The following is a 15,842-nucleotide window of genomic DNA, read 5'->3' on the forward strand; positions in this document are numbered from 1 at the left end:
TCAAGACCTTATGTGGCTCCAGCCTCCCTTGGTCAAGGAAGACTTTTAATAGCAAAAATTTTAACATTGTAATGTTTCAATGTATATAGATGTAATATACATAGAGACCACAATGTAAAGAGATCAGTACAAAGAACCCTATTTGATTATAAGCATCTATATTTTATTTGAAGTGCTAAAATATTAATTCTAACTATATTGTGAAAAGTTAGGTGTATACATTGTCATTCCTAGAGCAACTATTAAAAAATACCACCACCAACACATAGACAAAAATCCAATAAATAAATTAAGATGAAGTACTATGAAGTATTCAACTAATCTAAAAGAAGTCAGGAAAGAGAATAAAATGGGGGGCAAACAGAAAACAAAACGGTAGCCTTAAGTCCAACCATAAAAACAATTGTATTCAATATAAATTGTCTAAAGCGCCAGTTAAAAGAGAAGGTTTTCAGATTGGATAAAGAAACAAGACCTAATCACAAGCGTATATAAGAAACCTGATCGAAAGTAGAATAATACAGTTGACCCTTGAACAACATGGGTTTTAGTTTCACTTTTTTTAAGTTTATTTATTTATTTTGAGCGAGTGAAAGAGACTGTGTGGGGAAGGGCAGAGAGAGAAGGAGACAGAGAGAATCCCAGGGCAGAGCCTGACGCAGTACTTGAGCCCGTGAACCATAAGATTATGACCTGAGCCAAAAACAAGAGTTGGACCCTTTGCCAACTGAACCCCTCAGTGGCCCCGGAGTGACTCGGGGTCTAATTGCAAGGGTCCACTAACATGCAGGTTCTTTTTCAATAAATCCGCATACAATACTGTTAGTGTATTTTCTCTTCCTTATAAATTTCTTAATAACATTTTCTTTTTTTCTAGCTCACTTTATTGTAAGAATACAGCATAACACACATATAATACATAAAATACATGTCAGTCAACTATTTATGTTGTCATTAAGCCTTCTGGTCAGTAGTAGACAAGTTTTTGGAGGGTCAATGGTTACGCACAGATTTTTTTTTTACTGTGTGGAGGGTGGGACCCCCTAAGCCCCACATTGTTCAAGAGCCAACTGTACAGATAGATTTAAAGCAACATGATGGAAAAAGATATACCATGCAAACAATAATCAAAGGAAAGCTAGAATGCCTATATTAATTTCAGACAAAGTAGACTTCACAATAGGGAAAATCACCAGAGATATAGAAAGGCATTACATAATAAAAAAGCAAACTCACCAAGAAGACATAATATTAAATGAGTGTGTACTTAATAGGAGAATTCCAAAATACATAAAGCAAAAGCTGGCAGAACTGAAGAGAAATAAACAAATCCATAAGTATGTTTGAAGATACAATGGGACCATGAAGATATCACAGGACCATTAATTCTAAAATCTTGGCCACAACTTCTCTCAGGAGGTGTGGGGCAGTGCTGAGAGCCATCTCTGAAGTAAGGCAACTTTGCAAGGCCTCCCATCGTCAGATGGCTAAGCCAACTACCCCCACTCAACCCCCACTCCATTTCTGCTTGAGCACCGACCCCAGGGTGCCTGATGGACTGATATCAGGAGTGACTTGCCTTCTTATGCTAAAAATATGTGAATTGTACCTTATAAAAAACTTGTTATAGGAGTTTCTTCTTTTGTGATTATAGGAGCAAATGTTACATTTTCTGAGAAAACCTGTTTTTCTTCCCCTCAGGAAACAGGCTATTGACCCCTGCTCACAAAGACCTGACTCTTGCCTTTGCTATGCTAAAAACATTGCCTTGTATTTGAATGCCAAAGATCCCTTTCTTCCCCATGTGATAGCATCTAGACACCTACTTCAATTTCTACTGGTAAAGACTATGCAGGAGTCTTCCACCAATCTATGTTCTGGGAAATTTTTACATACCAAAGAATTTGTTATCAGATATTATGGTCTAAGGCAATTGCACTTCTGTTTTGTACCCCATACATTTTTTCAATAAATAAAGCTGGACTTCAGCAGGGCCGATTGGCTCTCTCTGGTTCTGCAAGGAAGGGAACCTGCTCCAGGGAGCTTACAGGGAGTGTGACACCATGCCCAGTGCTGTGAAGAAGCCACCTTGCCCAGATGTGGGACTGCGAGCATGGCCAGACATTCATTACTTGTTGAAATTTTAGACAAAACCAATAGTAATTTTCCAGCAATATGTCCCTGAGAAACCTAGGAAAGTTCAAACATAGCATTAAAAGTTTATTGTGGACAGGTGTTTTTGCAATTCATCAGCCACTCTCCCACTTCTGGTAACTGAGTCCAGGTCTGCTTTAGAAAAAATACCCTTTGTCCAGCCTGAGCCATCATCTGTTTACATCAGCAAATACAGTCCATCTTCCTGAGTGAAGTAATTGGTCAGAGATGGGCATACAAGGAAGCCAGAGCCAATGACGTGCAAGGACATGGTTGCTGGGGCTTCTGGAAAAGAGAACTTCCACTCTCCTCCTTGGGAATCACCAGAAAAGAGGATGTCCCTTTAGCCAGATGGTGTGATGGAAGGGGTGCCAGAGCTGGCAAGCTACCAATCAGTCTTTTTTTTAAAGTCTCTGTCTCTTTTTTTGAGAGAGAGCACGTGCAAGCAGGGGACAGGAAGAGGGAGAGGTAGAGAAAGAATCCCAAGCAGGCTCTACATTCAACACGGAGCCCAGAGCACGGACATGGGATCATGACCTGAGCCAAAACCAAGAATCGGACCCTCATCAGACTGAGTCACCCAGACAACCCTACCAGTCAGTCTTTTGATATCCTGAGGAAAAGTCTAGAAGTGTACTGTGTACAGCTTGAGTGTTAAGCCTACAGTGCTGAAGGCAGAACAGAAGAACAGACAGAAAAGGGTCTTTGATATCATTTGAGCCTCTGGTTTAAGCCTTACCTCATGACAGAGTAGCTGCTCTGGTATTTTCCATCGGGCAAGGGAATCTTTCTTTTTTTTTTTCCTTTCAAGTTACAGTTGGTTTTTATGTCATTCATAACATAGAGTCCTAATACAGTTTACTCCTTCCTTCCCCTCTAAACCCCATTTCTTTCTCCAAAAATGAAAACAAAAGTCATGTGATTCAAGTGCTTCTACTTTTAATGCTGAAGAGTATCTTTACTTGTGGAAAATGATGACATGCAAACATTTTAAAGACAAGACTTTGTATGTGAAAATAATAATGGTTTAATGATTAGCAGTACACATGCAAAAGGGAATCATTCAGAATTTTAAACTGTAAGCAAAAAAAAAAAAAAAGTTTCCTGTTTCTGTTTATAAAGAATCCTACCATTAACTCTGCTTTTGCTAAAAACTTTGAAAAACATTACTTGAGCTGTTGTCTCCTGGGAGGCTATTTACCACTATCAACCACCTGTATTCTTTTTTCTTTTTAAGGAATATTTGACAACTAAAGTTGTATATATTTAGATGTATATATTTAGATGTACAATGTGATGATTTGCTATAGACAAACCTTGTGAAATCATCACCACAATCAAGCTGATTACCATACCCATCACCTCAGATAGTTCTTTTCTTTTTTCCCCTTTTCTTCTTTTTTTATTTATTTTTATTTATTTTTACTCTTTTTTTAATACTTAAAGAACAAGAATAGATTCCGAAGATCCAGGCTCAAGGAAAGAATGGTTTCCAAATTCCTTTGTGTGTTTTGCATTGTGGACTGAAGCTACTTCATTGAGGGGAAATTCCTTAGTATTCTGGAAAGCACAGTCATCCCAAACCTCACTAGAAAAAATTCAAACCATCCAGTGAAATAAGGATTAGGTGCTTAAATTCAAGGAGTTCCTAAAATGAAAAGTTTTTCATAGATAAAGTTTAGTTATATGGAGAGACTGAATGGAGTTAGTTCTGGGTAGAGATGAGATTCAAGAGATTGGTCTTCATGAGGCATTTGTCAAGGACTCACAAAGGGACTCTGCGGTGCAGAAAGCCTAGTTCTTTCCCATCACTTGTCCCTGGCCTGGAGGAAGGATGTCTTTCATAATCAGGACTCTTATCTAGCATAATATATAGAGTGTGCAGTGTGTGCAGAAGGTTTGCAGGAAAGACCTGTCACATTAGAGAACCTTCCTGACTAGGTGGCTCTGATGAACAGGGAGGATTTCAGCACGTGGAGACGGAAGTAGCTTTCTGAGCTAAAGAGAAGAACATGAGGAAAGACACAGAGAAGCAGAAGTACAGAGTCATGCAGGATCCATTAGTAGTCCAGTTGGGATGGGATATGGTCATAGAATTATCCTCTCTGAGGAAGCTCTACCAGGGAAAGGCTTAACTCACCATGAAGGTCAACATTGAGGCTCTCAGATGAGCTGGGTGATAGACCCCCTACCAATACTCCCAAGAGGCCATGTACTCCTTAAAAAGGACAGGGTCTAGTGGAGAAGGTCTATAGACCTGGGATTGATTTCTAACTCTACCACTTAATACCTGTGTCACTTTAGGCAGTCACTTAACTCTCTCAGGCTCAGGACCCACATATAAAAAGAGGAGAATACCTTTCCTATGTAACTCACAGGATCGGCATGAATATGAGGAAAAACAGTGGATACAGAATAACATTGTGAAATACTTTATGTTAGTCAGCTCTCTTGCCTTGTGTGCAAAGCACCCCACGAAATGTTATTAACCTTTCATTGTTACTGCATAGCAGATCCTTGAGGTCAGGGACCATGTCTTCTTCAGGACTGGGAATATAGTATATAATTTTTTTAACAAAGTACTTGATGAATGAATGAGTAAATGAATGAATAATGTTCAGAGCCCTCCAACTAGGTAATAAAATTAATCTCCTAACTACACTGAAAACATGTAGACTGTTCCTTCACTTTGGGTTATTTGGCCCAGTGGAGGTTCTAATTAGTTGTCATCAAATGGTGTCATGGTAGAGGAGGAAGCCTGTGAAGGTGGAGTCATTGACGTTATCTGCATAGAGCCCATTAGAGTCCCCATCCCCATACACCTGGAGCCAGACTTCATCGCCTGTCTCCAGATGGAGGAGCACAGAGCCAGAAGCCTGGTCCAAATTCTTCTCCTGGTACTGGTCATAGGTGAAGAGCATTGCCTTGTCTCTCTTGTAGAGGCTGACCTTGACATCCTTCAAGTAGACTGTGATATGGTAGGAGAAGTAGTACAGCCCAGGAATGTTACAGTAGAATTTTCCAGTGGTGACATCATAGTGATTTTGCTGATTGTAGAAGATTTTGGTAAAGCGAATAGGAACATTGGGGACAGTGACCCGGCTCTCCAATCCCACACTGAATGCTGAGTGGTGTACATAGGCACTTTCTCCAGGTTCTCCTTTCCTGCCTGGGACTCCTGGAAAGCCTCGGGGTCCTTCAATCCCAGTTACTCCAGTTTCACCAGTGTCGCCCTTAGGACCAACAAGACCTAGAAAATGAGAAGACTTCAAAGACCACAGAAGTCCTGCTTAGTTTAGTTCTAACCTAAAACACTGTCCTTATCTCCCTTACCCTCACCCTTCTACATCCCAAAGCAGGCTCCCATCAATTCATCTCCAACCTCATTCCGTGTAAATCTCCATCATAGATCTTCCACTCTGCCAACCCTTCGTATGTTGGCGCAACCAACCATACTTTTGCTCTTCTATCCCCTCTGTCTGGAATGCCCTCCATCTATTCTGTCTACCCATCCTTTAAGGTCTGGCTCAAGCCCCACCTCCTCCTTAAAGCCTTCGTTGTTAATAATCCAGATCTGCATTGAGAGCATTTTCTCTCAGTTCTATACTTTGGGCATTAGTTCACATTCAATTTGGCATATTTGGAATAGCCTTTCTTGTAGTAATCCTTTACAGCCTTGTGCATTAGACTTAACCACCTCATCTAGACCAAGAGTTCCCCAGGAGCAGGACTGTGAGCTGCAAGAATGTGCATTACCTGTGAATGCCCCTGGGTAGAATGGGAATTTAGCAGAGATTAAAGGAAACATGAATGTGAACAGACTAGGAATAGTGACGGATGAGGCTGGAATGGGAAAAGGTATAGGGAACGTGATGTGGATAAAGCAGAGTTGAGGGTATTATTAGTTTACAGGTACCACCTATTCCCACAACCAGAGGTGAACCCAAAATTCACTTCAGGTTGCTTATGGGTCACAGAAAGTAAGTTCGCTTCCTCCTTGTGTCTAGACCTTAGCCAATAGCTAATGCCTCCCTCACCCAGCAGAAGTCTACAACAGTGGAAGCCAAAAACCTTGCTCTTACCTGGATCTCCTTTCTCACCCTTTTCACCAGGGGTGCCATCTCTGCCATCCCGGCCTGGGGTCCCATTGTGGCCGGGATGTCCTGGGATGCCTGCCATCCAACCTGTGCAGGCCCCCTTTGGCAGGGGAACCACGGCTCCAGGCCCTTCTGTCTCAGAGTCCTGGCCATGAGTGGGCAGGACTAGAAGCAGGAGAACAGCTCGTAGCAACAGCATCCTGAGCCCTGGAACCAAGATCCGCACCATCAGCCATGCAAGCAGACCCCACACAGCACACCCCGTCAGGACCTGTACAGGACTGGGGCCATCTCAGCAGCATCTTTTTTTTTTTAATTTTTTAACATTTTATTTATTTTAGAGAGAGAAAGAGACAGCATGAGCAGGGGAGGGTCAGAGGGAGAGGGAGACACAGAATCCAAAGACAGGCCCCAGGCTCTGAGCTAGCCATCAGCACAGAGCCCGACGCAGGGCTCGAACCCACAAACTATCATGACCTGAGCCAAAGCTGGACGCTTAACCGACTGAGCCACCCAGGCGCCCCAGCAGCATCCACTTCTGAGACCGGCTCTCTCCACAGCCACCTCTTCCAGAAGACTATTCTTACAATTTCCACCCACCTTGATCTCTTTCTGCCCTGAAATGTGTAATGTTTAGCATTACTCTTTGTGTATAATCTCCTTTCCTCAACAGATTATGAGTTCAGTGAGGGTAGGACGACCCTTTTCCAATTACCTCATGTCAGAGCACAGGACCAGGCTCCTTCGATAGAGTTCCAAGAGTCCATTTGTCAAGAATCCATCCCTTAAGTTTTCTAAGAATGATGGCTCAGATCAACTCCTTCGACTCTAACCAATATCTCTCTCTCTGCCTCCTTTTTCTTCTCTACTTCCCTCTCCTTCATTACTAAGTTTGTTTTTCTTCCTTTCTTCCTCATTCTTTCTTCCTCTCACCATCTCCTGGATCACATGATAGACCATTTGGATTATTGCACGTGCACACGCACATGTACACACATATACACATACATACACATAAGTGCACACACATATACACACATTTGCACAAGGTATACACATATAGCCTTTCCCTGAGTTAGTCAGACAGCCAGAGACACACCGTCCCATGAGGATATCCACTGACTCTTTGCCTGGGTCACCCTTAGCAGTACTTCTTTACCTGCCTGATCCCTAGGCAGCCTTGAGGACACAGTTAGGAAGTCTTCTCTTTCAGGAGATCCTCCCTCCCCAATCTGGGTTGTTTGTTTCTCCTTTGCACACCCCCAGTGCCCTCGCTTACCTCTAGCATTACACTTCCTGCATTATACTGTAATTCCTGATCTGCACATTCATTTCCCCCATTAAACTATAAGTACCAGGCATCAGAGCCTAACTTACTACCTCCACAGAGTAGGAACTCAACAAATATCTTTCTGAGGGAGGAAAGAATAGGCAAGAGAACCAGAGAGAGGAGGGAGGGAGGTAGGAAGAGGGAAAGAAGGATGGAGAGGGGAGTGTATTTGAAATATGTATGCTGGGAGCCCTAGCAAAAAACGTTCAAGTGGTACAGGTGGCCGGGGACACCATTCCCAGATCTGTTCCTTCACATCTGCCTCCTAGAAGATGGTCCTTTATACATATACTCATCCCCTCCCAGTTTCTGCCTCTGATATTCAGGTGATCTTAGTCTCCTACCTCTGATAGCCAGCTTCTTCATCTTCCTAAACCTCTCTCACCAGGGAGTTGAGAAAAAGCACCACAGAGAGAGGAACAGATCCTAGAATCCTGGATCACAGTCATCACTAAAACCCTCTGTGGAGTCTGAAAGGTGCCTAATACCAAGAACATGATTCTAAGTTAAACACAGTCCATGTGTATTTTTCTACTCCAAAGACTCAATATTTTTCATCAGTTTGCTTATCTATCAAGGCTTATACAAAGTTGCCAGAATTGGGTTTGGTTTCAGGAGACAGTTCTTCCATGAGGGATGCAGGAAAGACCCTGTTTGACAATTTTACCCCCAAAGATGTGCATGGTGTCTAGAATCCCACTTCTATGTCACATCACATGGGGCTCTACAGTGCCATCTCAATGTGATACAACCAACCCATCATTCATTCATATATATTCACTTTTCATAGATAGATAGATAGATAGATAGATAGATAGATAGAGGTGTAAATATAGACACACACATGTATTCACTGAAACTAATAACATAAACATTTTGGAAACCACAGGAAACAAAAGGATCCCCAGACCCAAGGCTTTCTCTGTTTATTTTTAAACATAATGAAAAACATACTTTGCACAGAAATTTTATTCCCCAATTTTTGCTTTGTCATTTTTTTAACATTAAAAAAATCTTTATTTATTTTTGAGAGAGAGACAGAGTGTGAGTAGGGGAGGGGCAGAGAGAGGGAGACACTGAATCTGAAGCAGGCTCCAGGCTCTGAGCTGTCAGCACAGAGCCTGATGCGGGGCTCAAACTCACAAGCTGTGAGATCATGACCTGAGCCTAAGTCCGATGCTCAACCGACTGAGCCACCCAGATGCCCCTGCTTTGTCATTTTCTAGTTTGCATAATCATCATTTTAACTATGTGTGTGCTAGTTCATCAAGTGGATTTCCAATGTGTTGCACTTTTAGCTTACTTCCATTGTAAAGTATTATTTTTAAATCTGTAACTAATATCTTTGGTCATGTAGCTTATCCCCAACTCATATTCTGTTATGACATGTTCCCAGAAATAAAATTATTGGACTAAAAGGTATGAATATTTTTAAGGCTCTTGATACATATTTCCAAATGGTAGTTTGTTACACTGTTACTAGGTCGTGTGTTAGTGTGTGTATAAGAGAGCCTATTAACTACTCTTACCAGCAAAATTTTAAAAAACTTATTTTTGTTGTTGGTTTAGGGAACAAAAGAAATGGGACCTTGCTACTTTGAAGATTACTGAGTTGTACATTTTATTAAAGTCCTGTTTTCTAACTTAATTTCCTACCCTAATCTAATTTCCTCACTCATTATACAATCTGCTAGTGGTTTTTGTCACTTAATTTTTTAGGGACACAATGTACTTTTGAATCAATCTGTGTGAGCTCTTTATTTTTTTTTGTTTGTTTGTTTCAGGGGAGAGTAGTCTGAATTGGGTTATGAGGCCCCAGTAGGGTACCTCACCTCAGCCACTGAACTCACTTCGCTGGCCATGAGTCTTTTCCAATGTGTGAGCTCTTTATACCAACACTTTATCATATATGCCATGACTATTTTCTTGAGTGATTATTCTGTAGATTATTCTTTTGTTTATCCTGATTTTTAAGTGTCAGAAGTTTTAGCTTTTAGAGTCAACTGTGTTGATATTTTTCTTTGCTTCTAGGTTTTAAACGATTCTTAGCCATTCTATGCTTTGGTAAATATTCTATTATCTTATAGTATTTGATATATTTTAAATTTCATTCTTTATTTCATCTTTGATATTTTGTTTTGGTGTAAGCTGTCATCTAAAATACTCAATTGATTTCTCCCTGTTTGAAGGCTAAGTGTTTAATGACACTTTTAGGGGTACCTGAGTGGCTCAGTTGGTTGAGTGTCCGACTTCAGCTCAGGTCATGATCTCACGGTCTGTGAGTTCAAGCCCTGCATTGGGCTCTGTGCTGACAATTCAGAGCCTGGAGCCTGTCTTCTGATTCTGTGTCTCCCTCTCTTTTTGCCCCTCTGCCACTCGTGCTCTGTCTCTCTCTCTCTCTCAAAAATTAAATAAACATAAAATTTTTTCATTTAAAAAATAAAAGTAAAGACACTTACAGTTCAGCTTTTCCCTCGCTATTGAGGTAATGGATCATTTAGCAAAGATCAAATATGATCTTATAAATAATGTGAGAATTGATAATGAGGTAGACTGATAGACGGAGAAGGAGAGACTGAGGCAACACAGCAACAAAGACAGAAAGGACTGGACAGACCCTGTTCGCTCCACGGTGGTAGTGAATCTCTAGCCGAGGCTCATGCTTTCCATCTACATGTACCACTGTCGCCCTCTACTGATTTCAAGGGCTCAGGAGAATGTAGTCCAAAGCTCCTGGAAATAAAATGAGACACCACATAGGCTTGGCTTGCCCCAAAATAGGAAGAAAGAGGGCAGTGAGATTAGAAGCCAAGGAGGAGAGGACAGCTGAGCTCCTTTCATATTAAGGAAGAACACTTGTTCTGAGGTTTTTAAGACTTCATATGCTTTTAAAATTTCTCACTATTTGCCACCTTCATCCTTTTCCTTTCTGGGGTTAGCATCTCAAGTCCCAAGAAGACCTCTGAGAGGTTCTGTGTTTGCTTTATCCAGAATGAGGGGGGCAGAATCTATGAGGCTGTGTTCTTTCCCACAGGGTGATGGGAAGAGAGAATCCAGAATTTGAGAACTGGTGGGGGCAGCTACAGAAAGACCCAGAAATAAAAGGAGATCTCCAAACTGTTGGAAGGACTGTGAAAGAAGAAGGTCTCTGGAGTTCTCTGCTTCCTCCTCCTCTTTGAAAAATCAAGATTCTATTCTCCCATCCCAAGGGAAGGCTTTCCATCCCCAACACGTCAGCATTATGGACAGATTTCTCCACTAACAGGGGCAGTCTGGGTTCCATGACAGTGGCTTGGGGTGGAGGAGGTACTAAAAAAACAGGTGGAGTGAAGATGGGTACACGATTCTAGGGAGTTTCTGGTTCTATGAACAGATTGTGACTGCAGAAGAAAGTCGTCTTCTAACCTAGTTCTGAGTGGAAAAATCAGCAATTGATAACAATTGAAGGCCAGTGCAGAATTGTCACTTAAAAAAATGTATTCCAAAATTATTTTTGTTCTTTGTTTAGATGTGGCGATTGTTACGCTTTGATTTGAAAGACTTCTATTTATACAGCGGAGAATGCTATTAAACGAAACTATAATGTAAGACTCAATGGTGCCTGTAAAGAAAACCATTATATGGATCATGAAGCTAACTCCCAAGTTACACTTATAATTCTGTTTCTGTAGAACACCACTGGTAAAATTCTTGCTCAAATGCCTCGTGTAATCTCTACAACCACTTTGAGAGACAGAGTGAAAGAGAACAGCATCACATGCCTATGGTACTTGGGTGAAAATAATTTGTTCTTACCTGTAATGTGTTTCAGTCATATATTTGTTGAGGATTAAGTGGCATAGTCTATATAAAATACTTAGAACAAGGCATGGCCCATGACCATGCTTAATAAATGTTAGCTACGACCATATCTGTTTTAGAAATGAGGAAAGTGGATTCAGGAAAGCTAAGTCACTTGTCCAAGATCTTAGAGCTCTTAAATGAAGAGGAGCTAATCAAATCCTTGTCTTCCAAAGCCCCAAAATAGTGTCTTAGGCATAGTTCAGAAGAAAAGAAAGAAAAAGAAAAGCATCAGAAAAAAAGGAAAAAAAGCATCAGGATCACACAGCTGCCTTTTCACATTCCACTCCATGGGATGGGGGCCATAAGAAAAAATAGAGTGAAGAGCCCTCCAGATTATAATGCAAGTGCCCTGGCTTCTAGTCTAGGCTCCACCATTAACTCACTGGGTGACTTACCTCCACCCCACCTCCAAATCGCATGCTCTTTGCCTCCAAATGTGATTATTAATGATATTAACCTCCAAATGTGATTATTAATGTTATTAATCTTTACCCACCTATTTCACAATCTTATTGTGAGAACCAATTGACTAAAAGTATGAAGTATTTTATAAACTCCCACACAGATAAGTGAAGAGAAGGGAAACTACTAAACACTGTACCTCCACCAGCCCTTTAAGTTTATTTCAGTCCTACTACTCCAGGAAGTAGGACTCAATCCCCACAAGAGAAATCCCAGGACCAGACAGGATTAGTAACTTCTGCCCATGCATAACAAGGAAAAGAATGCAGAGGTGCAATTTAAAATCCAAATCCCTAGTTCTTTCTACTGTACTGGCTCTTGTGGTATGCCATGTATCGGTGTGGATCCGTTTATTTGTAAAATTATATGAGGGATGGCCACGATGTTCTCTGGATTCTAAAGGGGCATATTATGATCTCTCATTTTCAAGGTTAAAATATATAAGAAATTCCAGAGGCGCCTGGGTGGCTCAGTTGTATAAGCCTCTGACTGCAGCTCAGGTCATGATCTCGGGGTCCCTGAATTCTAGCCCTGCATCAAGCTCTGTGTTGACAATTCAGCCTGGAGCTTGCCTCTGATTCTATGTCTCCGACTCTCTCTGCCCCTCCTCTGCTCATGCTCTACCTCTCTCACTGTCAAAGATGAATAAATGTCCAAAAAAATTAATGTATAAGAAATTCCACTTTGACCTGCTGGAATATTCAATAACAACAGCAGAATCTTGTGAAACACGGGATGGAGTCTCCTTAGGACTGGCAGGAAACAGAGCAGTATGGGGAGGAAAGGTCAGCAAATCTGTGCCAACCCTTGCAGCAGAAAAAGGCATTAAAGCACAGATCACTCAGTCCTTGAGAGTTGAAATGAACCCCAGAAATTATCTCACTCCTGCCCTGCTTCTACAAACAGGAGGTTAAGGAGAAGGCAAAAGATTCACTTATTAGATCCTCATAGAGTCCAGCTCCCACACCAGGAGCTTTCACACATTATTTAATCTATTATTTATTTTAACTTTTACAAGAACTCCATGAATCAAGGAAAATAATCCCAACTTTAGAGATGGGGAAACGGAGACATTAAGGACATGACCCCTGAGAGATTCCTGTTCTGACTTGCAAACCAGTGCACTTCCCATCACATGCACTGCTTCTAAAAAGCCTTCTCAGACTCAGTTCGGAATCTGCTAACTGCAATCATGTGAGAGGAGGGACACGAGAACACTCTGAAATTGGCAAGGATACTGTGGAGTAGAAATTGCATAAGGCACTTCCAAACGTAATTTCATGTAACCTTCCCCATGACCCTACTCTTGATTCTACTATAGAGAATCATCTGAGACTTGAAGAGACCAGGATTCTGGCTTAGGATCATGCAATTCTTAGTATCGAGGGCTGAGCAGCTGGGAAGGGAAAAAAATCGTACAACTCTTGTGAATTATATGCAATTGCCATTTTTGAAGGTTAAAAGTGGTAGAATATTGGGAGTTTCACATGGTACAACCTAATGATGAATGACAGAATCAGAAATCAACTCAGTTTGGTCTAGCTCCCAGGAGGATTACCTGAAAGCTTTCTTTCTATTTTCTTTTTTTTTTTCTTTTATTTGAAAGAGAGTATGAGCAGGAGAAAGAGAGAGAATCTTTTCCTTTTTTAAATTTTTATTTATTTCTAAGAGAGAATGAAGGGGAGGGGCAGAGAAGGGGAGAGAGGATCTGAAGCGAGTTCTGTGCTGACAGGCGACAGCCCAATGAGGAGCTTGAACTCACAGACCATGAGATTGTGACTGGAGCCAAAGTCAGGCGTTAACTGACTAAGCCACCCAGGCACCCCTTACCTGAAAGCTTTCACTCCAATCTAGGAGAGCTGTCAGCATCCCTATGCCCCCCCCACACACATATGTAGTCTCAAGAATTAGTAAAGCAGAACACCCCTCCAATGCATTTTTAGGATCAGTCTCTCTCCACAAGAAAAAAAATTCCTGATTGAAAACTTCTGTTCTCCAAAGCTTCTACCTTCTGACTTCAGCCAAGTCTGGCATGACTCTCTTGCCTTGACAAGGAGTAGGTGGAAAGTGTGTCCCTGCAGCCACCTTAAAAAGGACAGGAAGTAAGTCCTGTGTCTCTCTTTACGACTCTTCAAGGGCTAAGGGAGGGAGGCAGCAAGGACCCTCCGTTAAGCTGCAGGACTCCCTTTCTACGTCTCTGCTTCAAAAGTGGAGCTGACACCCTCATACTCCTTTGGGCATATTCTACCGGCCTAAAGGGCTCCCCTGCTCCCCTGCTCCCCTGTCTTGTCTGGAGGAGGTGGCTCTATCCCTAATGGAGGGAGTCACCAGGACTGAGGTGGCTGCATTCCCTGTGAGGACTGGTCTGAAAACCAGAACCTCTCCAGACCAGGGATCCGCATCCACCGACACAGGAGGGATCGGGCTTGGCAAAGGCCAGGCAGACCCACTGGTTTCTGCCAGAAAATATCTTCTAAAGATAAGATTTTTCTAAGTTTTCAGGTTATGCTAAGCTCACATTACTTTATTTGAATGTCCCAATCCTCCTGTGAGATATCCCCACACCTGTGTAGAAATCCCCATATTTACAGATTCTGCCTCACTCACCTTTGCATCTCACTAACTCTACCCAGTGTCTGGCCTACAGAACCTGCTCAATCAATATTTGCTGAGAAAAGGCAATTAGTAGAGCTGGGTTCCAGACCCAGAGTGAGGTCAGAGCTCAGGCTCTCCCCAAGCTCCCTACTTTCCTGGCCTGCTTCTTTCCTTGCCTACCTGGCCAAGCTGAGGAGTGATTTATTTCCCTCTCTTATTTAATTGAACTGCATCATTGGACCATCTCTCCCACCTCACAGATCCCAACCTTTTCTCTGGGTAGGCATCTTGCCACAGAGCGAATTGGGCAAAATTCAAGATGGCCCCAGGCATTTTGATCAGACGCACAGCTCCTTTTCTCTTGGAAGAAGCCCAAGGCCTGTCTGCCTCCACCAGTGCCGGCCTCACCAGAGTTTTGCCTGTCCAAGAGAGTCTGGGCATTTTTCAGCCAGAGACACCATTGCAAGGCAGCCATTCCCACCCCCAGCCTGGAACTGTGATCAACTTGATCTTACCCTCAGGTGAAGAATCAGACCCACAGACCGCAGTCAGGATGGAAGTGAGGAGATGGTCCAGCCTCGGCAGCCTGGTACTCATGGGGGCAGGCGGTCCCCACCCCACAGTTGTCCCTTCCCATTGGCTAACCCTGCGAGTCCCAGAGGCCAGTGGGCAGGCGGCCTTACCCCTGGCAGCTGCCTCAGGTCTCCACCCTGGGGAACCTCTTGCAACCCACCTCGGGCTTGGGAAGCCAAGTGGATCCACAGTCACAACATCCACATTCACAGGTCTTGGCTCTTATTTTTGCCTCCTATAATGGGGCAAGGGTCAAGACCAGAAAAAGGAAAACAAACTACAAGCTATCTCTGCATCTGCGGGAGAAATTTCCTTCTGTAAAATGAATTGCTCAGTGGTCCAGGAGACCTCCCTCTCCCCATAGATTTGCCCTAAGAAGTCAGGGACACTGATTACCACCACCACTGCACATGACAAAGTGTGACATTGTTTGGTTCAGACATGGCACTTCAGAAGGGAGAACGCTGCACTAAATCAAGAAATAGAACATATCCTCCTCTCTCTGGCCTGGACCCCAGATGTGGGGAAGACTTTATGTGTTAATTCCGAGAACTGAGGTAAAGGGAAGTTTCTGAAGTGGTGTGTGGCAGGGCGTGATTAAGATCTTTAGAAGCCCTGCACTCCAAAATATTATGGAGTCCCCAACCCGATGTAATTCAAATTCAACACAACAGAAAACTTACATTAGATATAATATTTATACATATAATTCTACATATAATAGAATATAATATTAGAATATCATCTTGTAAGAGTTTCTGATTCCAAAATTCCAGATAAAGTTTTGA

At 42.3% G+C, this 15,842-nt stretch overlaps 1 protein-coding gene across 5 annotated transcripts; it reads right to left on the reverse strand.

Annotated features, from left to right (window-relative positions):
• Positions 1–3,071: 3,071 nt before the first annotated feature.
• ADIPOQ (adiponectin, C1Q and collagen domain containing) lies at positions 3,072–15,050 on the reverse strand. Of its 5 annotated transcripts, none has more exons than XM_029940749.1 (3): positions 14,997–15,050; positions 6,237–6,458; positions 3,072–5,404 (listed from the first exon to the last, which is right to left on the reverse strand). In XM_029940749.1, exons 2-3 carry the CDS (start codon positions 6,448–6,450, stop codon positions 4,884–4,886), a joined length of 735 nt encoding a protein of 244 aa, XP_029796609.1. In that variant the 5' UTR covers positions 6,451–6,458; positions 14,997–15,050; the 3' UTR covers positions 3,072–4,883. The 5 variants fall into 5 exon arrangements, with proteins under 5 accessions (XP_029796609.1, XP_029796613.1, XP_029796611.1 ...); XM_029940753.1 differs by having other exon boundaries at positions 3,072–5,387; positions 14,997–15,035; XM_029940751.1 differs by having other exon boundaries at positions 3,072–5,420; positions 14,997–15,035.
• Positions 15,051–15,842: the final 792 nt, after the last annotated feature.

The sequence above is a fragment of the Suricata suricatta genome, chromosome 5 (assembly GCF_006229205.1).
Source record: "Suricata suricatta isolate VVHF042 chromosome 5, meerkat_22Aug2017_6uvM2_HiC, whole genome shotgun sequence".
NCBI lineage: Eukaryota > Metazoa > Chordata > Mammalia > Carnivora > Herpestidae > Suricata > Suricata suricatta.

Coding starts and splice junctions, on each gene's coding strand:
- ADIPOQ (XM_029940749.1), bottom strand. CDS start 6,450: ATGCTGTTGCTACGAGCTGTTCTCCTGCTTCTAGTCCTGCCCACTCAT. Junction 5,405..6,236: donor GGGTGAGAAAGGAGATCCAG/GTAAGAGCAAGG, acceptor CTCATTTTCTAG/GTCTTGTTGGTCCTAAGGGC.